This window comes from Bactrocera oleae, chromosome 3 (assembly GCF_042242935.1).
Source record: "Bactrocera oleae isolate idBacOlea1 chromosome 3, idBacOlea1, whole genome shotgun sequence".
In the NCBI taxonomy this organism is placed as follows: domain Eukaryota; kingdom Metazoa; phylum Arthropoda; class Insecta; order Diptera; family Tephritidae; genus Bactrocera; species Bactrocera oleae.
In genome coordinates this window covers 28,888,726-28,915,502 of record NC_091537.1, presented here as the reverse complement: position 1 = coordinate 28,915,502, position 26,777 = coordinate 28,888,726, and the positions used below count along the sequence as shown (strand labels likewise).

The 26,777-nt window shown below is 34.8% G+C and overlaps 1 protein-coding gene across 3 annotated transcripts in view; it reads left to right on the top strand.

The window, feature by feature from the left end:
* Nucleotides 1-4,577: 4,577 nt before the first annotated feature.
* Nucleotides 4,578-26,777, top strand: part of beat-IIIc (beaten path IIIc) — a 130,598-nt gene continuing 108,398 nt past the window's right edge. The window contains exons 1-2 of one of the 3 annotated variants that reach the window (XM_014235115.3): nucleotides 4,578-5,328; nucleotides 23,876-24,008. In XM_014235115.3, the coding sequence (XP_014090590.2) occupies nucleotides 23,963-24,008 (46 nt within the window). In that variant the 5' untranslated portion in view covers nucleotides 4,578-5,328; nucleotides 23,876-23,962. Of the gene's footprint in view, nucleotides 5,333-23,875; nucleotides 24,009-26,777 lie in introns of all 3 variants that reach the window. The other 2 variants (XM_036375456.2, XM_036375466.2) reach the window with 2 other exon arrangements.

Here is a 26,777-nt window from a genome sequence, read left to right as displayed (position 1 = left end):
AACTCGACTTTGCATTAAAACAACTACTAAGCAACTGGTAGCTTCCTCTAATATCTTACATTCCAGAACGACTACTATTTTGAAGGTCATAGATACACTTAGTTTAATTAAATTTTTGTACAATTTTGTCCATTTTAGATGCAGAGATACACTGTTATTAGAAAAATACTCTCTCTCAATTGCATTAAAATAACTCCTACATTGGCCGATATATGTGGTATAAAGTCAACTGGAAATTCGAAAATATTTATATTAGGTATATGGGGGCTAATAAAAGTATTGACCCGATTCGACCCATTTATAACACAAGGGAATATTATAAAAAAAAAAATATTTTTCCCGAATTTCAATAATATGTCTCACAGTTTGACCGATATTTTTGGCAAAAAGTCAACCAAACGTACTATGGTCCACATAATCGTTGTTCGGGGGTTTGAAAAGTTATGGCCCGATTTTGCCAATTTTTAAACTCGAGATTGCATACCTCAAAGGCACTATTTGTTTCATTTAATATATTCATTGGTGCTTGATTTGTGTACTGGGAAGTGGAAAAATCATATGAAATTAAAAATTGTGCTATATTTGAATTAGGCGTTAAAATCATCCTCAAATGAGGTACATACATACATAAATGTGACGAAAACTGAATCGAAGAGGCTAAATTTTATAAATTGAGTTGATGTGGAAGAGGATCGGAATTCATTATATTAGAGATATGAGGTTAAGAACAAAGGCTAGATCGACACCATTAATATTAAACGCTAAACCTTTATTATTATTACATAACTTTTAAGAAATCTTTTTCACTCAATTTTATTGAAGAAACCTAAACGGTTTGAAAACAGCTGAAAAGTCCAAAATTACGATTCAGGGTATATTATGGGCTTGTTGCATTAACTTAGGCATTGGTCAGGTTTACTCGAGAACATAGTTTCAAGCAATTTTATAAATAAATATCTCACACACTGACCGACATTTTTGGCATATACTATAATATATAAGGCATTATACTATAATATATATAACATAACATATAACATACATCCAATATTACACTTTCAGGTAATTTTGCTGAGATATTTTGCATATTGACGTATATATGCGGTATAAAGCCAACTGGAAGTTTGAAAATTTTATACTAGATATATGGGAATAGGAGTAGTATTCACCATCACCACTTTATCTATTTTTGGCTTTACAATATTGCCAACAGAAAAACATGCTCTCTCAGTTTTATTAAGGTACCTCACATACTATTACCAATATATAGGGAGTGGATGTTTGAAAGTCCTGATATTAGATATTTGAGGGCTAGAATAAATTTTCACCCGAATTTATCCATTTTATTCACAAAGATGCACCGTTATTAGTAAAAAAAACCGTCCACACAATTTTTCTAAGGAAACTCACGTATTGGTCAATATATGCGGTATAAAGTCGAACGAAAGTTCGAAATTCTTTCCATTAGGTATATGGGGGCTAATCCTTCCCATTAACCCGATTTCATTCATTATCGATAGACAGAGAAATCGCTATAAGGAAACGATTTTATCCGAATTTCAAAAATATGTTTTCTTTTACACATTGATCAACATTTTCGGCAAAAAGTCAGCAACAGGCACTGTGGTCCGATTTTGACATTTTTTAAACTTGAGATGGCATTGTTTGTGAAAAGTTTTATCCTGATATAGTGTTTAGTGCTTGATTTATATATTGAAAATATTAAGAATCGGATGGAATGTAAATTTGTGTTATATGGGAAGTGGGCGTGGTTGTAGTCCGACTTCGTCCATTTTCGCACTGTATCACAGGAATCTCAGGATAATGCTAACCACCGCATATGGTTGAAATGTGTCGAGTAGGTCCGGAGATATGTGATTTTACCCTAAGGTGGGAAGTGCCACACACGTCGTTCAATTTTGTTACCGGCTGCTATAAAATCCTCTCTTACCATCCCGGCTGTAAAACTTAATGTCTCTGACTCATTCAGCTAGTGCTCTATCGCACGTTTAGTAGTTTTTAATAAAACCGTTTTATGGGGTATGGGCGGGGTATCGTCCGATTTCACCTATTTGTACACAATCGTAAGAACTGTTAAAAGGATTTTTTTTGCGCTAATTTGCGTGATATAGCTAAATTGTTTGGGAAATATACACATTAAACTTATTAGGGGGCCATGCCTTATGTTTAAAGTTTTAAAACCACAGGTGCCCCTTCTTAATGCGATTCGTTGTACCGAATTACAGTTTAGTTATGGCACCTTATACGTTTTCGATTAATGGCGTGGTAGAGTTCCCGATTTGACCAAGGAACGCGTGTACAAAGTTTCGTGACAATATATTGTAACAATTTTTACTCAAGTCACAGCTTGCACAGACAGACGAACAGACGGACGGACAGACAGGCATATGGATTTCAACTCGCCACGTCATCATGACCATTTATATAATTTATTGTAACTCCTTATCTATCTCGATTAATTTTGGGTGTTACGAACTACCGTCAGGTGAACAAGGCTCTGTAGCAACATGCTCCAGAGTACGAAGACAAAGTTTAGTAGAATATGGTTCAGTGTCTGCATTATAAAATGTCAGTACAGGAGATCTTTGGTGTAATGGCAGTAAACCAATTTGCGCTCTATTATGAACCAAAAACAAATCACTTAAGTTTTTATATTCTTTTTCCGAAAATAATCCCCAAGCGATTTGCTAAATAAAATCCGTTCTTTACAGGTAAATACCTATCAAACCTACGTAAACTAATAACTAAATTTATGTATGAAATTAAACATACTTTAACAATTTTCATAGACATTATTATATATGTATTATATGGTATATGACTTCTTCCTGATCGACATTTTTGTTGGACATTAGTAAAATATCTGCGAAGAAAATAATCGATTTAAGTTATTCCCATGAGACTAACAGATGTGAATTTAGTTGAGGTTGAATTTTTGGCCCAAATATGTCATTTTGAGCAACGGTGGTTGTATCAAAGGGACAAATAACGATATTTTGTAAACGGAATTAGCCGTATAATTATTTTTCGGAACTTATAAAATTATGAAGTAGCATTTATACGAATGCAATTCGTCAATAATTAAACTGGTTCAGTTTATCAATAGAACTTTCTAAAGTTTCCTAATCACCGATATTTGAGGAAGTCCATCATGCCTCTATGTTATTGTGCCAACGAAGTTGTTTAATTGTGTATGTTGACTCGCCAATATCAGTTGAATCGCTCAATGCTGTAGTTCGACTTTAACAAATGTTTTGTGAAGTGAGACGAAAACTATTCACTCAGCGTCATTAATATATATACATATATTTCGAAAAACTCTAATACAACGCAAAAATTGCTCCTTAGCGATAACCTCTGGAAGATGACACAAGGCCTGATCAAATTTAAACAAGACATCGTAACAGGTGTTAAAGCCACGCGCAGCTATTTAATTGAACTACTGCAAAGTTTCTTTATGCTTTAGGTTTGCGTTACACCTATGCGTTTTCACACACCGTTAGGGATGTTTCAACGCGAGAGTAATTAATGCAGAGAATATGTAACATACGGTTGCTCTTCTGTTCTGAGTAATGCTAGGTTAACATTACACCTTATTTGTATAACAGTTAATGCCGGAAATATAACAGCTAACAGAACTCAGTAACTGTAACAGCGCGACGCTAACATGCGGCGAATACAACATAAGCGGCTTAGCAGTGTCGCCATCATTTACAACTGCTTTTAGAATAAAATTTTATTCTAGAGTCAGCACTGTAATTTCTAACAGTACCTGACCCAGAAAAATGTTATATTCTTGCCTACTTTCCGCTCTTTCACACACTGCTCCACATTTGCTCCGCTGCTAAATAAATGCTGTTCACTTGTGGCATGCTTGGCTTACTCTCTTCGGTGCACATTGAGCGCTTGCACTCTGAGCGCCAGCGCAGCTGTTATCAAATTTAGCCGGCTTGTTAAACAGCTCTATAACTTTTTATGTACTCTTATCAGCAATGAAATTTGGGACACAACAATGGCAAAGCAATTACAAAAGGCAGCTGTAATGCATTTACTGTGCAACTCAATTGAAAACAAAATTATAGCTGACGCGCAGTACGCTCACGGCGCTCTCAATTTATGCTTATGCTCCAAAGCTATGGCCGGGTGCAAGAGACGAGCGCTACCTACTGGCTGGCTACACACATATTAGATGTTTACTTTGTCCGCTTGCCCTATACGATGACAGGAAAAACCAAGCGACGACAACAACAACTCCATATAAATTTGTGTGTGTGCATGTGTGGCAACCAGCTGCTTTTGCTCGCTGGATGTTCGACTCAACGCACGCGTTCCCTTGCCAACCGACGAACAAATTATGCTGTTGCCGCAGCCACTGACTACCAACAACTCTCTGACGCCACTAGCACCACCGCCAACGCCAGAACCACCGACAACGTCACCGCCGTCGTCATAGTCATCGTCGGCGCTGCATGCCATTGCCTTTGCTCTTTACTGCTCCGGTGCTCTGTTTATTGGTGGCCCATGTCGGACACTTGGCTCGACTTGCTGTGCTGCCGAGGAAATTCAGTCATTACAGACGCGCGCGCTAAGAAGGTTCGTTACATACGGATATTTACTGTTAGAGAGTTAAAAATTTTCATTTTCAATATACTTGTAAATACTGTGTAAAAAAAGGTATAAAAAATTTACACGTGTATTTGTGCGTTGTCGTTTGACATGGACCATAGTTAATCGCCGTTGATTGACAGTTCGCCAATTTGAAATCGAAAGTGTTCTTCGCAACCATTGACACATTGCGCGTTGGCTATAATTAACGGTTACACTGGTTAACGGAGCCGTATTTGTTAAATGAAAATATTTTTGGAAATACAAAATATAACGGTAAAACATAACACCTTTAAAGGGGAGTTAGTGAATGATTTAGTTAAAAAATGCAAAATTTTAATGAGATTCCAATCTACACATGTATGTACAAATCTCCGACCCAATTTTGGCTTTAAATAAAATGTTTTGAGTTCTTGCCTCACAGCATAAACCGTTAAAGTGATTTTATTGTCAAAAACGGAGACAACATAAAAGCAAACAAACGTAAACTAACATTGTCGTTCTCTTAAATTTAAACTTAACGGTAAATGTGTGCTTTTTAATCGTGTGAATAACAGTTAAGGCCAAGGACCCAAAAAACTAAATTTTGAAACAGCTTGGTCATTATCAATAATCGCAAGGCTTCTAAAAGGCTTGGTAATTTTTTGATTTTTCAGTGTCACGACACCAACGGATTTTTCGTCCTCTTGGTATGCTATCAAAGTAGGTAAATACACAAAAGTATAGGAAAATTTACATTAAACATAAACCATAGATAATATGTCAAAGTTTAAGCTTATTTCCGATCCTACTTCTTAATATAAGTCACAGTAAAACCTGCAGAAAAGTAAAGCGAGTATAATCCACAGCCTTTCCAAGTTCTTAAATGATACTATCTTTGAAAAAACTTTTTAAAAAGTGCAAATGATCTTAAACAGTAAGATACTTAAAAAATCTCTGATATAAGGCTTTCTTAGTATTAGATAAGAAGTTACAAATAATAATATCTCACTGGGAAAGCTACAACTTTTTCAAAGCTGAATAAAGATATGTGGTCGAGGTCAAAGTCAAAGGATATATTATATTTTTCCATATTAAGCTTTGTGATATTATGGTACTATATTACCTAAAAAGGCGATATTCAAATGTTTCTCTTAATGGCCTCCCGATCGAATCAATCTTAGATCAGAATATGAAGCTCCATTTCATTCTTCAATTCTCAAAAAACATATGTATAAATTTGTTTAAGTAAAATATACAAATTTAAAATTTAGGGTACTGTATATAAGTTGCGGTCTATTACGATAAAATTCTGAAATTATGAAATTTAACCCACGCCATCTTTTAATCATATAAACTTAAGGTTGAAGTGTTATTGAAATCTTGTTTTGCAAATGAGCTGGCTTCAAGTTAGGCTAATTATACTACATTAATACCTCAGTTATTATGTGAAATCATCTCCCAATCAGCCGTAAATGTTTTAAATAAATTTATTTTAAGATGTAGAGTAGGCTTAAATCATTCTGAAGAAGTTAACAGAGGATCTTAGTGCTTTCGAATAACCCAATGTCACTTTATCCTTTACACATTTTAAGTTTTTTTTAGGTTCGATCTTTCTATAAAGTGCGCAACTAAGTTCTCGCTATTTTTTTAATGAAAATGCAATTTTGTTCTAAGGAAATGGTTACAAATAAATTATTCGAAGTATTGCCTATCGCTAGTCACAACTTTTTCCCATCTTTTGGGTAAAGTTCGAATACCATTTAGTAAAACTGTTCATCTTGTGATGCTATCCAAGAAACAAGCCATATTTCGTCTTGTGAGTGAAGCTGCTTCTGAGCCAGACCATGTGCTACAAACAGAACAAATAATAATCGGTCAGTGAAATACTTGGAGAATATTGCGGATGGGGTAGGACTTCCCATTTAAGCGTGTTTAGGTAGTTTTAACGGGTTTGGCAACGTGAGGCAGCGTTGTCATGCAGCATAACCACCATAATGGCTTGGCGAGTTACTTCCATTTCTGAAACAAGATTTTCTTCTTTGACATGCAACGACTTCAATTCACCGTCTTCGAAGGTTTTTGGCCTTCCTTCCGCGGACGATTGTTAATATTGAAATTGCCGCCTTTGAAGCGACGAAAATCACGGCACGTTGTTTCACTTGGGGCAGCACATCTGTAAACTTTTTGAAGTGCCCGATGTGCTTCAGCCGCCGATTTCCTTGGTCGAAAGAAGAAAATCAACAATTCCCTGAAATTGACGATTATTTGGCAAAAAAATCAGACATATATAACACATAAACAAAGTCACTAATGTGGAAACGCAGTTTCTTTTTCGAATGTCTAGGTTAAGTTTATCACATTTTGAATATATTAAAATAGATCACCACTAGCTGTTGGAGCCATCTATTGACAACAACAACTTAGTTGTACACCTAATACACTAACATCAACAATATTCCATCAAGTGAAACTATATCCTGTTGCTTATAATATTATAAGCTAGTTGTCTTTAGTTTATAATTATTAGTATTTTATCTGCAGAGTGGCCTCGGTCATATTTTGAAAAAGAAGCATTGTAGTTGGTAAATTGTAAAACTTGTTAAAATGTTTGTATATTTGAGGCTTATTGTTTTCTCAACTGTCTGTTATAAGTCAGATGTCATCAAGATTGACCGTCAATTGATCTACCGGTTTACCTTTATTCTCATCTATTGCGCCTTCTTTTTTTAATGCAAATAAAATAATTTACCTTCTTAGAGTAAGTGTTTTCTGCTCTCTTTCCAAATATTGATATTTTTAAGATGTCTGATATTGTCTATCTTTGGTGGATCAATTCTTCTTTCCGCGTCAAAATAAATTTTATTAACTTATTTTTTTTTTTTTTGAACAGTTATAATTTCTTTAGGCTTTTGTGTTTAAAAATCGAAAAAAAATTCGCATTTTAATTTTTGCGAATAATTGGTCATTTGAGCTGTTAAAAATGGTAAAACTGGCCTAAAATATGAAGGGCAAAACTTGGCAGCAGTGCAGATCTTTAATGACATGTCCAATGTCTCTCACGTATGAATTCAACTCGATAACTTTGTTGTTGAGCGTAGAAATGGGACATCGAAGACTTCTTATCTGAACTTATTGAACCAACGGAACGGAAACTAAATAATAAACTATAACTTGAACTATAAATAACATGTTGTGAATCAGAATGCAAAATATATAAGAAGACTATATCTGAACTCAAATCTGAAAATCCTCACAAAAAATAATGAAAAAACAAAGCTAACACTGCATAAACATTTAAGTTGTGCTGCATAAACTATTTTATCTATTTTCCCACACCATCTGGACTGGTAAATCCCCAAATGCGCCTGAAGTCAATAATCCCTATGAAAAATGTGCTTGTCGATCAGCGATTTGTAGCTTGCCTGTTATAGGCGATTTGTTATTTAAGATTTGATTTAATGTTACTTTGTTACTAAATACACTGATACTATAAGTACAATACTTGTAAACTCCCCGAGTTACGAGTTCCCTGTTGGTATGTGCGCATTCAATAACAGGGTGCGCATATGTATGTTTGCATGTGTTTGAACGGTATTTTGCAGTCAAGGAAACGTCACAGCGATCAATGGATATTTTCGAAAAGAAAACGAAAAATGGAAGTATCGACACAGCAGTGTTGAATGGACTTTTTTCAAAAAATTATTTTTAATTTTAAAAGCATGAAAAATGTCAGTGCGAAGCGAAAAAATCGAAAATGCATCCATCAAAGTGTCAGTGGGACTGTCGGCAGTTTAAGCACCCACAAAGTGGTTGAGAAGTTGAGAAGTGATTTTCAATAATAAAAAGCAGCAACAAAAACCAAAACGCTGTCAGCAACAATAATAAAACAGGAAAAGTAAGCCAACAGCGCTTTGTCAAATGCAACAACAAACACACACATATACAATAAACAACAGAGATGGCGTGAAAATCGGGGCAACAGTGGCAACAACAACAACTAATGCAATGTGAAATGCGAAAACAGAGTAATGACAGTAACGGCAGCAATGGCAGCGACAACGGCAGCAGCAACAGGGCTAAATGTAAATTTTCGCGCATTTTTCACAATCGGCTCACACAAACACACACACGCCAACACACCAACTGCTGCTAACAAATGTAGCTCTGTATGGCTTAAACCTACTGACAATTTGCATATAAGCGAATTTTTATGTATGCACGTATGTATGATTGCGCCTGTGTGGGTGTTACTTTGCGTACCGCTGTAGAATTTTTCCGCGCATGCATTTGACTACAATGCACCGTTCCGTAAAAAATGAAATCATTGCGAAAGGGGAAATCGAAAAACCGACAGTCAAACTGGAATTTCGAAATGGAAAAAATCAGAGCGCGCGTCAAGCTATGCCCCCGCGCAGGAGACGCGTAGAGGCCTGTGTGAAAAATGATGAATTTTTAAGCAAAGATCCCGCTGAAAAAACCCATGCATATGCAAAGTATGCCTAAATGCTTAGCACATGCAGCGCTTCAATTATTTTTGTGTTTTCCTTTTTTTTTCTACTTTTTTTGTTGCTATACAGAAGTAGAAACCCACAAAAAAATGCTCCCATTGAAATGGAAAGTCGAAAAATAGACAAAGAAAACAATTTGTGCTTTTAGAAAATCCTAGAGAAAGGCAGCACATCGCCGCGATCCCGCACAACCGGCAACACCAGCAACACCAATGCCTGTTCGGCTTATGCTTAATGAAAATGCCAGCAACGCGCTGCCAGACCGGCGGCCACGTCGCCCGCGGAACGCGCACGTAACTGTCAAAAACACGGCAGCTCATCCGCACTTTAACGCATATTCTTTATGCATATATGTATATACATATAACTGTACATATGCATATCGTCGCCTACTCAGCTATTAAGTGGATGCGCTGATTGATTTTTATGGTGTGCACCGCAATTTGCCTGAACGCGCGCCCGCCAGCGCAATCTTAAGAGAATTTCCCACTTTGAGGAATTCCACGAGCGCTCGACAAATCGCACAGCCATCCAATAACTACAACATAAGTATGTGTGTGTGTACGAGAGCTTAGTGCGCGCTATTGAATGTGAAGCGAGTGATGCCGGCAAAGTGGTCGTTTCAAATACCCTTGGCTGTTAATATGCACTTCGCCAAAGCACAATAAATACAAACAAAACAACAAGCAGCCACTGCCACAAAGAAGTAATTTGAATAGTCAGTCATGCATTCGGTGTGAGTGTGTTTCTATTTAAGACACACACTGCGGCATGGTTGGTGTAGTGGCTTAGTCATTTGCACCTCACCCACTGACTAATGAAAATTCCAAACGCAATCTCAGCATTGGCATTGGTCTGATTTGTTGCTACACTGCTGACTGGCCGCCAATGATGCTGATAATAATAATGAATTTTGCGGAAATTGCTGCCCTCAAGCGTGTGCAGTTGGCCCTGTGCTGTCGTCGGATGCTGCTGCCGCTGCATATTTGCGTGCTCTCGGGGCCAGCAAATCAATGACAATTAAGCATGCCATACATGTGCTTATGTGAGTGTTCTTACACATCCATGTAGTTCTAAGTTTCTCAGAATTTCTATTATATTTCTGTGCAACAAGCTTCTTTCTGTCCATGCCATCACAACTATTCTCGGTCACTGGAGCTTTGAAAGTCTCATTACTTGCTCGTTGCACATGTGTCTGTTTCACCCAGTTAGCACGAATAATGTTCATAATAAAGCTTTTCTTAGTGAGTAGCCAATATGTAAAATACTCTTGTCGAACAAATATATGTTCATGGATCACAAGAAGTAAAAGAAAATAAAATCCCAGACCCAAATTTCGGAATCTCCGTGATTTGTAATAAATGTCTTTAACCTCCGTTAGTTGTATTACACTAGCCCTCAAATGTGATTCGATTTAAATGAGTGTTTCGGATAATCTGGCTGTATTTGGTAAATACTTCTTTATTAATAAATCAATCTAAGCACGATCTATTACATAATGATAATTTAGATATATATTCAGGTAATTCAGGATCAGAAACTACTTTAATAATTAGCGACGGCGTGCGTACAATCATGAACTGCTTTGGTAGACTGAAATCCAAGATAATCGAATAAAGGGTCATTGCTGTATTAAACAAATTTTGAAGCAGTAAGAGCAGTGTTCTTTATAAATAAATGTCGAAAATGCTCTGTCAAATCTCCCCAATATTGTATAGTTTTTTGTAATGCGATTAGATTCAAAGGTATATCAACAGAGTCACAACGTAATCTGATTTTATTCATTTCATAATTTCAGAAATCCAGAAATCTTTCGTAATTGGCAATAATGTACAAGGTACTATTTCGATTTTCAAACACTTCTACCGAATCTTAACATGTTCCTAAATTTTGATTGATTTTGACTGTACTGGAAAGAGCCTTTCAAATTCAGGCTGACAAAGTTGCTAGACACTTTGCTTAACGACAATATTTTTCAGAGCGGTTTCCAAATTTCCTTTTTCCTTTCACTTCAAAACTCATCTTACTGATTTTGACTGGACTGATGAATTATATATAAATATATATATATGTATATTCATATATATATATATATATATATATAGATTTGTATTAGCTCATACGTTTTTTGTTCTCAAACCATTAGCAAATACCTGTTCTGACTCTTGACATTGAAAATAAATAAAACTTTTCAAATCTAACCTAACTACTTTTTAGTGCAACATTATACTTTATTCAGTATTAACTTAATGCTTAACCTAAGTGTTAAGAAATCAAATCAATAGATCAGTTTTCAATACAAATTTCCGTTTTTGGCAATATCAACCCACCAAGTGTATTTTTAATTTAAAAAAGTTTTTTAGATGTGGGCTTAAGATAGTAGAATGAATTCGGTGCAATTAGCAAGAGTTAAACAAATATTACCCACGAGTAAATCAAATATAACTCCATTGAAAGATCCCAACGTGGAAATTATTTGTTGCAACATAAATCTCCTCAATAGAAAAATTTTCAATATAAATTACCTTATTGGAGATAAGCAATCCATCAGGTGAATTTTCTACACAAAGATTGCCTCAGAAGTGGAATGAAAAGAGTAGGTCTCTGAATATAGTATAAGATAAAGCCAAGATGCTCACAAGAAATTATTGAATATCTTCATTTAAAACAAAATATACACACAACTTTTTTCTTTTAACTTGTCGCTAAAATTGTATATTCTCTTGAAATACTGAAAGCTTGTTGTACTCTCTTCCAATGTAATTTCATTGATTTAGTGCTAACTAGTTAAAAGAACTATGAAGTACTGGGTATGGTATATGAAAATAAATGCATTATCTAAGAATATTTATAAATTTCTATACATTATGTACACAAACATATTTATGTGTGTAGATATAGAGCAAATATACCAATGTAGCAGCAAATCGACTTCTAACGAATAAATCACTTAACGGTTCGTAGCATGTTAATATCGACGTACATACATATGGGCTTGGATTTATATAAGCATGTGTGAGTAAGTGCAGCAAAAAAGAGGGGAACAAGCAATATCGATAAAAGTACGGTAAGTAAGGACTTGCACAGCCAACACTTTTCTCATACCATTGACACTTTATCAATCGGATAAGGAAATGGATTAAATTCTCGCTGCGCTACGTTAGAAGCGCTTACTCCCCCCAAGACGGCTTAGAGTGCATACATACATATGTATATATGAAACATTAATAGCTATATGTAAGCATACTCACATCTCAGATTGCGAAGTATATGGTGGAGAAGACGCGTAGTTAATTACAATATTTGTTCTGTGGCAAAGTGTAAATCTACTATTTTTCTACAACACCGCCATAATGCGGTGAGGGTGCCTGGACTGAACTACATATTTATAAGGCATATCTATTTGTACGTATGTAGATAATCTGTAGTAAGCTTTATGTTCACATTCACACTCGCTCAGTTTTTCAATATCATAAATGCACTTGTGGTTTTCACTTTTAGTTCTATGATGAATGTTGGCTCTTACATTTTCTGGTTCAAAAGTGTTTTAGTTTGGAAATTTTATTAGAAAAATCGTTTGCCACCCTCAAATCAGTGTGTATTTTTCTAACACATAGTTTAATTGCTCTCATTTTTCGGCAAGATCTTTGAGCCACTCAACACACATTGAGTTGATTGATTTTATTTGCCTTGGGAAGCCATACAATTTTGTGTACTTGTGAGCAATTATTCGAGTGTCTGTCGTTTATTATTGGATTAGGCACACTTGTTCGCCTACAAAACAGTGCGAGTTCTTTCATGCAGTTATTTTATGTAATGTGGAAATATTATATATAGGGGTTTTCGGAAGTTCTGTTATGCTCGTAATTCACTAATGGTGATTTTACTGAATTTTATACAATACTTCCACCAGCTATAACTCACTGTTTTTTGCTGATTAAGTCTTGATTGATGTTTTTACGATATAAAAACAATTTTATATATTTTTTAAATTTATTTTATTTTGCTATATTTTAAAAATCATTGCATATTGTAGTAGTTAAAGAAAAAAATATTTTGAGAGAAATCTTTTTAGTTTTACGTAAATGGTAAATGATTATTTAGTTGGCCTAATGAACTTTTTATTGTTTGATGAATATAAATATTTTTTAACAAGTCAAATATTATTACTACGTTTTTATTTACATATGTTATCAAATTCAGTGGTATATGCATGTTGCATTCATGCTTAGAAAAATTGTTGTGCATTTTTGATAAAAAAAAACTCTTTTGTTTATTACTAAAAAATCAGAATAACTCTAAAAACGTATACTATAACTCAACAAAAAACAAAAACCATAATAATAACAAGTAAGCAAGGGTGTAACTGAATATTTTATACTCTCGGAACTTGCGGGGATAACGGGGTTGACAGATATTTGCGGCAAAAAATTCGCAATAGGAACAAGCGTCCACATATACGGTACCAGACTGGAATAGTTGTTGTATAGTTGGACAAAAGGTGACACACCTTAAACTATTCGTACAAAGCTTTATGACGACATATTGATTAGTGCTTGATTCGTACACTGGGAAGTCAAAGTATCAGACGGAATTTAAAATGACGTTATACGGAATGTCAGGATAATGTGACGTACCGAATTTGGTTGTATTTGGTCGAATATGACCTGAGATAGGATTTAACCTAAAGGTGGGCGGTGCCACGCCCATCGACCAATTTTTACAACGGTTCCCATGAAAACTTCTGGTACCATGTCGAGTGTTAAACTTAATGTCTCCGTCTCATTTATTTATTAATTTGTCGCACTTTTAATAGTTTTTAACAAAACGTTATATGGGGAGTGGGATGGATTATTTTCCAATTTCATCCACTTTCACACTGTCGATTTGCATAATATTAGAGAGCGGAGCTACGGCCACATTTACAAAATTTTAAAACCATATATGTCTTTCCCCAGTGCTATTCGTTGCACCAAATTACAGTTATGTATCTTTTAGGTTTTCAATTAGTTGCATTTTGGGGACGTGGCAATGGCCTAAATCGGCCCATTGTCAATACCATCCCCTTGGGTGTCAAGGAATACTTGTACATCTCATCATCCTGATCATTAACATATGAATAACCCTATAACTATCTCGAGTAGTTTTAGGTGATAAAAACTATAATACTCTATAGCAACAAATTGCAAGAGTATAAAAATGGTTCTGGAGGTATAAAGTAAAAAGAAAATCTTCATATAATTCACCAAATCACAAACCTTTATTAAATAAAAGAATAGTAGTGTTCAGCTGGCAAATTAAAAATAAGTTTAATATTTGTATTTTGGACCTGAATGAAGTTAGATAGACTAGATTGCAGAATAGTTAATATATCCGCTATTATTCCCATGCACTTAATTAAATCGTGATGTTCTATCCCTACCATATTTATTAACACAAGTGTTGTTCCAAGATTTTTGTATATTTTTACCTAAGTTAAGTTTTTATTTGAGATAAAGTGTATCCAATTTTTTTTTTGAATATAGCCAGTGATTCTTAGTGGGACTGCCGTCGAGAGATTTGGTATCCCACTTCAGAATCCCTTCAGTTCAGCCTTGAAATACATAAGTTATTTGTGGTTTTGATATTAGTTAAGCTACTCTACAGGATCTATGGTTCCTTTGCGAAATTAATCTTTCACCTGGTTGCCATATGATATTATTATTATCTCCAATATGTTCCTGTAAACGAATTTATATAAAATTCCGTTGGTTGATTTATCGGACACGAAAAGTAGTCGCACACTGTTAAGTTACCAGCCTTCATTTGTTATATATTTTTCATTTGTTGATCTTGCATGAAAATTTGTATATTTAGTTCAATGAACGTTTTTGTCACAATATTTATACTCTCGCAACCTGTTGCTACTGAGTATAATAGTTTTGTTCACCCAATGGTTGTTTGTATCACCTAAAACCAATCGAGTCCGATATACGGTTATATATAATTCATATAAATGATCAGGATGAAGAGACGAGTTGATATCCGGGTGACTGTCGGTACACATGTTTCTTGGTACCATAAGACGGTTGCTAATGTAGATGGGCGTAATCTGATCACTGCCACGCCCACAAAACGCCATTAAAATAAATAAATTGCTATAACTAAGCTCCACAATAAGATACAAGACTGTTATTTGGTACACAGGATCACATTAGGGACGGACATCTGCAATTAATTTTTTTTTTTTAAGTGAGCGTGGTTCCGCCCCCCAATAAGTTTAATATGCACATCTCCTACGTCGCCAAAGCTATAATAACAAAATTCATTAAGAACAAATGTTTTAGGCAACTATCTATCGACGGCGTGAAAATGGGTGAAATCGGATGATTCACCCACTCCCCTATAACGGTACTGTTAAAAACTACTAAAAGCGAGATAAAACAAGCACTAAACAAGCCAGATACATTAAATTTTATCTCTGGGATGATATGAGATGACTTTATAGGAACCGCGTTCAGGATTAGGCAGTGGGCATGGCACCGCCAATTTTTAGGTGAAACCCATATCTTGGGATCTGCTTAACCGATTTCAGTACATAATATTCTTATCATATTTCTATGTTATGGTGTGAAAATGGGCGAAATCAGATTACAACCACGTGTATTTTCTATATAACACCATTTTAAATTGCATCTGATTTTTTCACCTTCCAGTATGCAAATGACTAAATCGGGGCAAAACTTTGCGTGAATAATGCGTTTAAAGTATGCCACCTTATGACCAAAAATTGTCTAAATCGAACTAAAACTGTTCAAGCCCTAAGGTACTGAATATGTGGACCCAAGTGCCTATAGTTGACTTTGTACCAAAAATATCGGTCAATGTGTAATATATATAATTAAATTCATATAATAAAATAAATAAATGAATGAAACTATAGATAATAGTATGTTTTTGTGTCAAAATGGGTTGAATGGGATCAATACTTTCTAAATATAAAATTTTGCGAAAACTTGAAGTAATTTCCCGAGCTTTGATCCTTGCAAGTTGCGAGAGTATAAAATATTCGGTTCCATCCGAACTAAGAACTTCCTTACTTGTTTATATTAACGTTGCCATTTGTGAATATAATAATACTAAAAATCTACGTTAAAATATTTATGAGTTCGAGAACTCACATTTATATTTAAATAATGTAAAAAAGAAATTTTGGGAGTTTGTTCCCGTAACTATGCCTGATGCCGGTACTTTTAAGTTTTGCTTGATTTTTTTTTAATTTATCGATAATACATATTTCTTTTTAAACCACTTGTCTATAGGCTGGAGTAGTTTATTATCATTAAAAAAAATTCAAAATATATCTGATATAGCGCTCGCTAAAACAATCTTGCTCAATTAGGCCGATCATGTTTAATAAAAATAAATTTTAATCCACTTGTGCTGACAATATCGCAGCCATAATTGTTTTCGTGCATGTAGAAAGAAGCAATTGAAAAATCGTGAATCAGCAGTTTTGTAATCAAAACTTCTGAATGTGACTGACATGATGCGGCGCGTGTGGGCCTGCAAAATGTCAATCATGATTCTTACACTCGTTTTTGGTGCCTCAATGTATGTATGTTGTGATATTGAGCAGAGAGTTAATAGCACATTCACGCACACATTCTTCGTGCTTCCATAATGACTTTGGCGCCAATGCCGCTAACATACAATGATAGCTTACAATGATAGATATGTCAAAACATTGAGTACTTAATTGTTCGAAAAGAGAATTAATGTAAAATATAATTATTTTATTTTAATGAGAAGAACTACTGTTTTTTAGTGAGTTGAAATAATTTAAAATAAACTTTAATTAGGCTTATTTTCTCACAGTAAACTTACACTAAATTTTCACGATATTTTTGAGTAATATTTTGATTTTATATTTGGATTATGTGGCAAGGATCCTTATTATTTTGTAATTTGTTTTACAAGCTGCTCTATCAGCCTAGTAAAATATTGATATTTCATTTTCGGCGAAATACCGCTGGCAGCAGCAAGTAAAAACAAGAAACATGGCGTCGGCAGTCAGATATAAATTAACACCATACACAAGGAAAAATACACATAAGAATATAGGTATCTAATAACGTGTAAGGAGCACATTAGCGAGAGCAATGCTACGCAAAGAACTTCCAATGTCGAAGGAAAATGAAATTGCACATCATCAAGCTAGCGAGTGAAAATCCTTTTGATGTCAGCGCAGATTACACTGCAGGCAACGATGTGACACGCTGCCACTGCCGCCGTGTCGCCCGAAAAACATCCGAAAAGTTGACGCTGTGCGCGTTAAAGAAAACAAAAAGCTCATATGAGATAAGTGTGTGAAACGGTTGCAAAACCAGTGTTGTCATTGTTGCAACCGGTGAATACCAGTTTGTAATTATAATTTTCTGATCAGATTACAACTAGTCCGGTAAGCAGCAGGCTTATACTTATATATAGTATAGTAATCCGATCTGAACAGAATGCTTGGAGATTCTTGCCTTGCCCTTAACAACAATCTCTGCCAAATTTTGTAAAGATATCTTGTCAAATAAAAAAGCTTTTTATATAAGGTTGACTAATTCGGCGATTCATACTAGTTATAAAGTAGTTTTTAACTAGTTGTTCTTAACACAGGGTATATAAAAATGTGTATGGGGAAATGCACACAAATGCATAATTTATATTCCCGCCATATATTTAAAGTTACAAACTTTAACTGCTCATTCGACAAGCGTTCCAAATTATTATTAAAACAGCGATAAAATGCAATGAAAACGCTGAAAAGCTAGTGGTACAAAACAGACAAAAAATGCATGTGTGCGCGAGAGTAGTCAAAATTTTGAAACTATTCTTATTAGCGAAAATTGGAAATTTAAACTCAACAAGCTAATTCGATATCAAAAGAAAACGAAAATAATTCTGCGTAAACATGATATTAAAAAAAATTACATGTGTACATACAGTATTCCCTAGGTAAAAGCAGCCTTTAAAAAATCCGGGCGGTTATGTTGATTGCCATTATTGCTAAAAAGTAATCACGAAAATATCTTGAATGAGTTGGTTGGTCAAAAAATTTCGGTATGTGATCGTTCGTATTCACAATTAAGAAATATTAAAACTTTTCGACTAAATTGACAACAAAATATGCGTCATGAAGCAGGCTCGCTATAGTTCTAAAATTATAACTTTTAATTTTACTATCCGTATTTGACCGGCGGATTGCAGCCAAAAGTATCAAAACGTCCTCTTTTGTACAACATTTTTGCCAAATTTCTGACATGTTGATCCATTGGTCGCAAATGGAAAATAAGTGTCTAACTCAATAAAGGTGAGCGCAAAATATAAAAACAAAAATTAAACGAAAAGAAATTTTCGATAGAGAGTTCGGTATAATAGAGCGCAATTTTTCAAAACATTAAAATTACAGAGTCATATATGTATGGTAAAAAGCTAAAAGTGCTGCCTCTAGTGAGGATGTATTTTACCGACGGCTAGCTTTCTAAGTTTTGCGAAGAAAATCAGCTCTATAACGGTCGTTGTGAAGTCCGTAATAGTGGGGTCTTCTACAACTTACACAATACTAATTTTACACAATAATAATTTTACCTAATAAAACGGATAAGTTTATTAGTCAAGTTAAGTTTAAGTTGCAATAAGCTAAATTTAAGAGAAGTTTTACATTATTCGCAAACAACTCAAAACTATTGCTGCTAATTGGGATACGGCCATGTAGGGTGACGGAGCTTATACTATAGAAGAATCCAAGAAAAACACACAGGAAAAAACATTAAACAATTAAAAATTACAAAATTTAATTATTATTTTATAATTTATTGTTATCAAACATTATTATTGCTTTAAAAAACTTCAAAAAGGTCGCACATTCTCTTTATTCAAATTTAGTTTTCCAAAAATCTTTCTGAGCTTCCCGCGCATCAAATGATAGACGTTAGTTTAGTGTTTTGTTAGTAACACAGCAGTTATACTATATTGGGTATAATAAGGATTATCATCGATTTGGGTTTCATAAGATGCTTATAGACTTGTTTACAAAAATAACTTGTGAAATCTGAAACATTTTGTTATTCCCAGAAATTTAATTGGGTCTGTAAATGAAATTTATTTATTAGTATATATCTTCGGCATTAGTCTTTGCCATGAGAAAGTAAAGTTCTAGTTTGCTAAATGTTCTAAGTTGATATGATTTAAGTGAACTGATGGCAACGCTGAATTATAAATAATATTAGAAACCAATAATAGCCAACTCGTAAAACAAAATCGAAAACAAGAAAAAACGTTAACTTCGGTAGCACCGAAGCTATAATACCCTAATACTGATCTCAAAAATTTCTTCGGATATTACATTGTTGACTTAAAATAAATAACTCATGCCAAATTTAGTGAAGATATTGTGTCAGATAATAAAGTTTCCCATACAAGCACTTGATTCCGATTGTTCAGTTTGTATGGCAGTTATTTGCCATAGTGGTCGGATATCGGCCGTCCCAACAAACGAGCAGCTTCTTAGGGAAGGTGCAAACTTGACTAGTTTGCATATATACAGACGGATGGACAGGCGGGCAGACAGACGAGCATGGCTAAATCAACTCAGCTCATCATGCTGATCATATTTGTATATATTTTATAGGGTCTCCGACGTTTCCTTCTGAGTGTTACAAACTTCGAGGCAAACTTAATATACCCTGTTAAGGGTATAAAAATACCCCGAAAAGTAAAAATACCTAATTTCAACAGTCAGCAGGTTTCCAAATAATATACCCCTTAATTTACCCGAACATGTAAATAAGTGGGCTTCCAAGTATTTGTGTGACATAAACAAACCTTTTCCGCCTTCATCCGCTTTGATTGCTGTTAAGTGAATTGTTGCGAGCGGCGAAGTGAGGCCGCAACATAAAACTTTCCTAAACACACGCAGCTATTTTTTCCCAAAAAATGTATACAAGTATTCACACTACTAACTTCCCGCTGGCAGTTATTCTTAAAAAATATATTTTTACTCATACATACTAGTGTACTTGCATATATATGTATATACATACATATGTGTACATGTATATGCACCGAATAAAAAACGAAACCTTGCAAAAACTGTCGCGGGGCGCTGGAAATGAAAATACTACTAGCTGTTTACTTTACATTTCGAAGGCAAAAGTTATGTATGCTTTTTTTACACTTTTATTCTTGATGTGTCCTTCTTATTTTCTTTTCTTTTGAGTGGGCAAATGTAATTTCCAAGTGGAGCGAAATGTGGCGCATTAGTTTCCAAAGGCCATTAACAGCAACTGTTATATCTCACAATTGAAGAAGGCGCGCAACATGTACAACACACATATGCTCACACAAATACATAAATCCCGTAAAAAATAAATATATAAGGTTGTATAAATAAATGTGTTTTTGAATTCAGCCAAGAAATAAATAAGGAGGTGAAAAACTTTTGAAGCATTAGAACTAAAACAAAGTAAGAAAAACAATAATAAAACATATAGGAGTACGAATACAAGAATGTATATACGTACATACTCACATTGAAGACATATGCCAATTGTAAGCTACAGTACGGTCAATCGGACAGCGCGTGGAAGCCACACATCTGCTACGGCGCCGTTGCAACCATACGAGTACGAAGGGTGGCCGCCGCAGTCGCGATTGTCGCCACAACCCCACCGGTGGTTCATATGAGTGCGTTCGTTCGTTAGACGGCCATTGGGTTCAGCAGCGTCTGCTATAGTTTTTTGATTTTTTTTTCGGTTCTTCTTAGTTTCTTCTTCTTCTTCATTCCACGACTTCTTTGCGCTGCTTCAAAGCCCTATGAGCTTTGTTTGCAATAATGGTTTTAATAATTGGATAACACATTGAAATGGCAACAGAATGTCGAATACGAAATCTGTTTCACTTGGGTTGGTGCACAAAGTTTCTTTGATATTTTTTGAGCTGTTGCTGAAAGCAGTGGCTTTTGCATTCTTAATGCCCAGAAAATAGGTTACCATATCAAAAGGGTAAGACATACTTAAATATGTATTAGGGCTTACTATAAAATCTTGCTATAAAATTGAAATACTGCACTTTCATTTGAAAGCTTATGAAACATAATTTCTTATGGTTTCCCTTTTTTCACATATAGGTACTTTCCTAATTCCCTTAAAGTATTAGGACTCACTCTCATTGTATAAAAGCTTTGAACAAAGCGCGACTTTAAGTTCGCTTTCTTTTTCAAGCCACGTGACCAATACCTGTTTATTACAATCGAAACTAAAACACACTGCTTACCTTCGTGAGCTAAATGAAGTTCAGATAGTGACGAATCAAATAGAGTATTCACTAACACTATCAAGGCGAATAAACGACATAAATACAAACGGCGTGTGTTACATTAGTGTGGGTCGAAATAACAAAACACTTTTAAGAAGATGCTTAAAATGGGTACTAAGAGTAAAAGAGAGCAAAGATACTGACCACATCCAAATTCTCAGTGACTTTAGGGGTGTAATTTATCATTATATTCAATAAAAGATGGCAGTTGTTAGCTTCGACTCCGTTCGTTACAGAATAAAAACAATTTTGAAGTCGTCAATAGAGCCGCTAAATAAAAATCGAAATCTTGTGACGATTCTTGAGATGATTGATACATCCTGAAGAATGTTTAAGTAGAAAACTTTCCTTTGCCGTGAGTCCTTTGAAGTGTAGTGACACTTTGTTGAGTAAGTTCACTAGGTCTTTTATTATCATTTAATGTTTTTCTAACTATTTCATTATTAGCAACTTCGGCTTTGTTGATATAAGTTGTGGCATGGTTTGCCAGCTATCACTAGTACAATTGTTTTTATAAGTACACTTTAGTTCAGCCAGTCGCTTAAAATCGAATGCCAGTGAACTGATACAATATTTGGCCTTTAACTAGTCTATTTAAAGAAGCCACCGATATATTCCAGATGAGTGCGTCAGCTGTCTTCGATTCGTCGCTTTGTGTGGCGTGTTCTATTATATTGTACTAGTTGATCGAGAGACTAAAAGTACTTCCGGCCAGACCTCCATTTTTAGCAGCGCCCATATTATACGATATCTACACAATAGTAAAACTAGAATAAAATCTGTAAAACAAAATTCTTGAAAAAAGCAGTTACAACTCTTCCATGAGATATCCTCATACTCTTTTGTATCAAATTCTACTTGCTAACTTTATTGCTGCTTCTCAAATTTTCTAAAAGACAAGTTAGCGAACAGAGACATTACGAATTGGTGCCATCTATCAATCCCATGTCAAAGATAATGTAATCAGCACCGCCTTTGTATTTTATTCGGCTATCATGTTCCTACGTTAATCAAGTTAAGCCGTCATCTTTCTTTCAAATACGCATGTGTATGCTAAAAGTTAGTAAAAATTAAGAAATTGAAGTGATAAAGAGCACATAGAAAGTTGCAATACAAGGATTTACCATGCGATTGAGTAAACAGTAGCCAATTTACAAATGTGTAAACCAGTTGCAGGTACATATGTACGTTTGTACTACTACAACTACAAAACACACAATAGAACGTGTTTATTCGGGAATATAGGCAGCAGCAGACATTTAATGCGAACGCCACGAGCGCTGCAACCACACCTACATATGCGTGCTCGAGTATGTGTACACGCGAGAGCAAACAACCGGCATGTCGACAATCGCGGAAGGAGTGAGTCAGTACCAAAAGGTATTTCGTGTACAAATTGCCACTTGAAGCGGTCGGCGTGCCACTAATCAAGATACTCAGCTACAAGCAGCAACTTAGGGACTCTACAAAGCCGTACATAGAATAAACAGGCGGCGAACGCACAGAGCTCAAGGTGGTATTAACATAGCAACACACACATACATGAATACAACTTTGCTAAAAGCCAGTACCTTTGGCAACTAAACAGCCGGCGGTTGTAATGAAAGTATCATATATGTACTTATATATGCACACAATAACATGCATTTGAACATACATGTGATAGGTGTGCGCGCTGTGGTTTTTATTGTTTGTATGAGTTGGTTACACTTGTGTGCGAGTACCCGAAATGGCAATTAAGTAATTGAACTGGCACGCAGCCGCATTGTGTGTGATGGCGCATGCCCCTAAACGCACTTCACCCCAGTCGCCGCCACCACCTTCCTGCTCCATGAGTATTCGCTGACCAACCGGCAGGCTAGTCAACCGGCAGGTAGAGATATTAGTGCCGCATAAACACATACACACACCTATATACATTCAGACATGTCATCAGCAACCAACCAAGTGCGGTCAGCCTAATGGCATAAAACGTAACTGCGATACGACCAACTACTATTTTACTACTTTGTCTGCAGCAAGCTTTAAGCGCCACTGCATGCACGTGTGCCGCCTTGTTTGGTAACTTACGAACTATGTTTGTATTATAGGTGGCAAATGAAGGTATACGCGGCACAGCAGTTTATAGGCCAATGAATTTGTTTAGGATCGCTGTTAAATGCGACAAGGTGCGAAAGGAAGAGGTGTGTCATGGTACAACACTTTATCCGAGTTTGTGACTTTTGTATGTGGCTAGCGATAAGGTGTGTCAAATGGTCGACTGTTAAGAAGGAATCCCTGTGAATTTTGTTTAGGTGTGCATTTAAACACAGTTAATGGGCTTGAAGCTTCATTTGCGGTGATATTTTTAACAGTAGAATGTATGAAAATATTTTAGTTACTGAATAATTTATTTACTTTAATTATTATTACAGTTACAACAAAATTGTCTGAATTCATAATTGAGGCGATTTCAGCACAACACAGACTATTTTCGTAAGTTCTACAAATAAACACTCACAATGTGGCACTGGCTGGAAATTACATTGATATTCCTCATCTTTCAAGGTAGGTGAACTAAATACATACATATATAAATATTTATAATTCAGGTACTCATTTATTTATGAGCGTATTAATTTAAATTTTATGATAAATTATAAAGCACAATTAAATAAATAGAGAAAAAATGTCGGTTCGGGTTTAACATCAACCCGTTTTAGAAAAGGAAGTGTTTATTTAACGAAATACAATTAACTATTGTATTAACCAAACTCTAACAAATTTTATTTAATTTAATAATGTAAATAGTTCTGAAATGATCTCAAAATACGATAGCAATCGTTTGTGTAACGTTTCCTCCCGTTTAGGTTAGCTTTACCGTCATATTAGATTACTTTACCTAAAATAGGCAAAATTTAAAAAGTTTTTTTTCACTTTTTTGGTTTTCATTATCGTTAATTAAAAACCGATTATTACAAAAAAAAAGAAAGAAAGATAGATTGGGATAGAACCGCTTTTGCTCTGACCGTAGCGTTAAGTGGTGAATCAAAATTCACCGAGTTTGAAATATTTCAAATAACACTAATTTTGTTATGATTTTTGTTTAAGTTGGTGTTGATGAGGGTATTAACAACATATTATATAAATTTATTGTTTTTTTGTGACAGCTACATACATTTATGATCTCATATAGTCACATATCATTAAGTGAACAATGCTATTTAGACTATTTTGGATTTCCCACATAAATGTTGTGTACCGTGTGTGAGACTGCTATTAGGTTGGGCTAAACAAGAACCCAGACATATGTATGTCTCTTGCTATACCAATGATTTGGATCGAACTAATGGATCATGTAAGTGATTATTATTTTCTGACTAAAATAAAAGGCATTGCAACCAAGTCCAAACACACTATCTAGTATCCAAAATTGTTTTCGGCCAACAGACTCATCCTACATAGTGTCGAACTGCCTGTGTCAATGCCTCCAAATCGATCAGTAAACTTGGTTTCTACTGCGGAACTTGTTCGAAGTGAGTCAATTAAAAATGGAACATTCGTAGGTCCACAAATACCGCCACTGATAAAGGATATAAAATTTGAAGAAAAATTTAATGATCAGGAAAAACTCGCCTGGAAATGTTTTGTGTCCGAATCTAGGGACCCATAAATCGAAAAATTAGGAAGACTTAATAATGGATAATGTCATATAAAGCTTTTTGGTGTAATATGTTTTTAAAAATACATGTGCTGAACTCTTTCCGGCAAATTTGGGTGTTGGAGAAGCGCAGGAATGCGATTATTGTGGGAGACTTAAAAAGAACCTTCTTGAAGCCAAATATTTACGAAAATCATAAAAATATTTTCTAGATTAAACAATAATTCTCTAAATGTAACTGATATTTGTATTTTTTAAGAAAATATATGTTTTGTGTCATAAAAACACTGACGTATAAATTTTTATGTGACAAAAAAAGTAAAAATTTTGTCAACCTATGTAATTTGTGAGTGGCGTAATTATGTGTTTATTAACACCGTTGTCATTCCACATACAAAAATTAGGGAATAGTTCGACTATACAGACAGACAAATGTACAAGTATAGAGACGGACATGGCTAATAGACTGAGCACTTCACGCTGATCAATTACCCTGGACTACAGTGGTTTTGTTAGTATAAGATCGATTTAGGATTTGTGTGCACAGTTCATGAAACTATCAATGGTTTTATAAGATTTGCTCTTGTTCATTTAAATTACAAAAATATATTTTTAATTATTATATCAGATTTTTTTTGAAAAAATAAGGATACATTTAAATAAACAGAGAGAAAAATGTCGAAAACATGTGTTATGTTTCATGTATACGCCTTTTATGAGCTTATACAATTTTTCAGTTGACAATATCTTTTAAAGACCTGCAGTAATCTGCCATCATATGATGATCTCAACAATCTTGATACCATTTTGTATTATTTTTAGATCCTGGTTGAATCGCGTTCGTGACTTTAAGTTCCAAAATTTTCCGAAAATATATCCAGATGATCACGGAGATAGTCTAACTTGGTACTCAAATTTGCTCCTAGAGTCTGACAGCTTACTAGGACTATCAACATAAAACTTTTATAGGTTTTACTTTCCTGGACTGTCATAACTTTGATAAAATTTTTATCTTTCAGCAATTGCTGTGAAAAATATTCCACCTTTCAGCTTTTCCATACTATGCTCGGTAATTTTTTACAAATGTCACTAAAGCAATATCTTTCCACGTCCAAAGCTGTGACAAATTGTTTTATCGCTGAGTTTATTTTGAGAAAAATAGTTTGATGTAGATGTTGACCTTCTTATTCACATCCAGTGGTAGACTGTATCGATATATGATTATTTGGCGACATCATTGTTTCTGAGTAATCCATGCGAATTACTTTTGAAAATAAATCGAAGTTTTCATTTTGTAGATTGTAATTCTAGATATCTCTACATTTGATTTTATTCAAACCTTAATACCTATGGTCTAATTTTTCGCATATTTTTGGTAAGCAGCCTGAGAGCGGATATTACTTGATGTTTGTATCCGCGAAAAAGGTGCGCAAAAATCCTAATTATGACTGAAAAACTAAATTTTTTTTAGTAACAAGCCTTTAAAATAGGAGCACATGAATAAGCTCATAATTTGAACACTTGAGAGCATCAAAAATTGCTAAAATACTCAATCCGTTTTTACATCCGTCAGCGAAAATTATACTAAAATCATCTTAAAATGAGATATATGTGATATAAACTCAACCGAAGAGGCTAAATTTAATATAGTGAGTTTCATATCAACGTCAACCAGA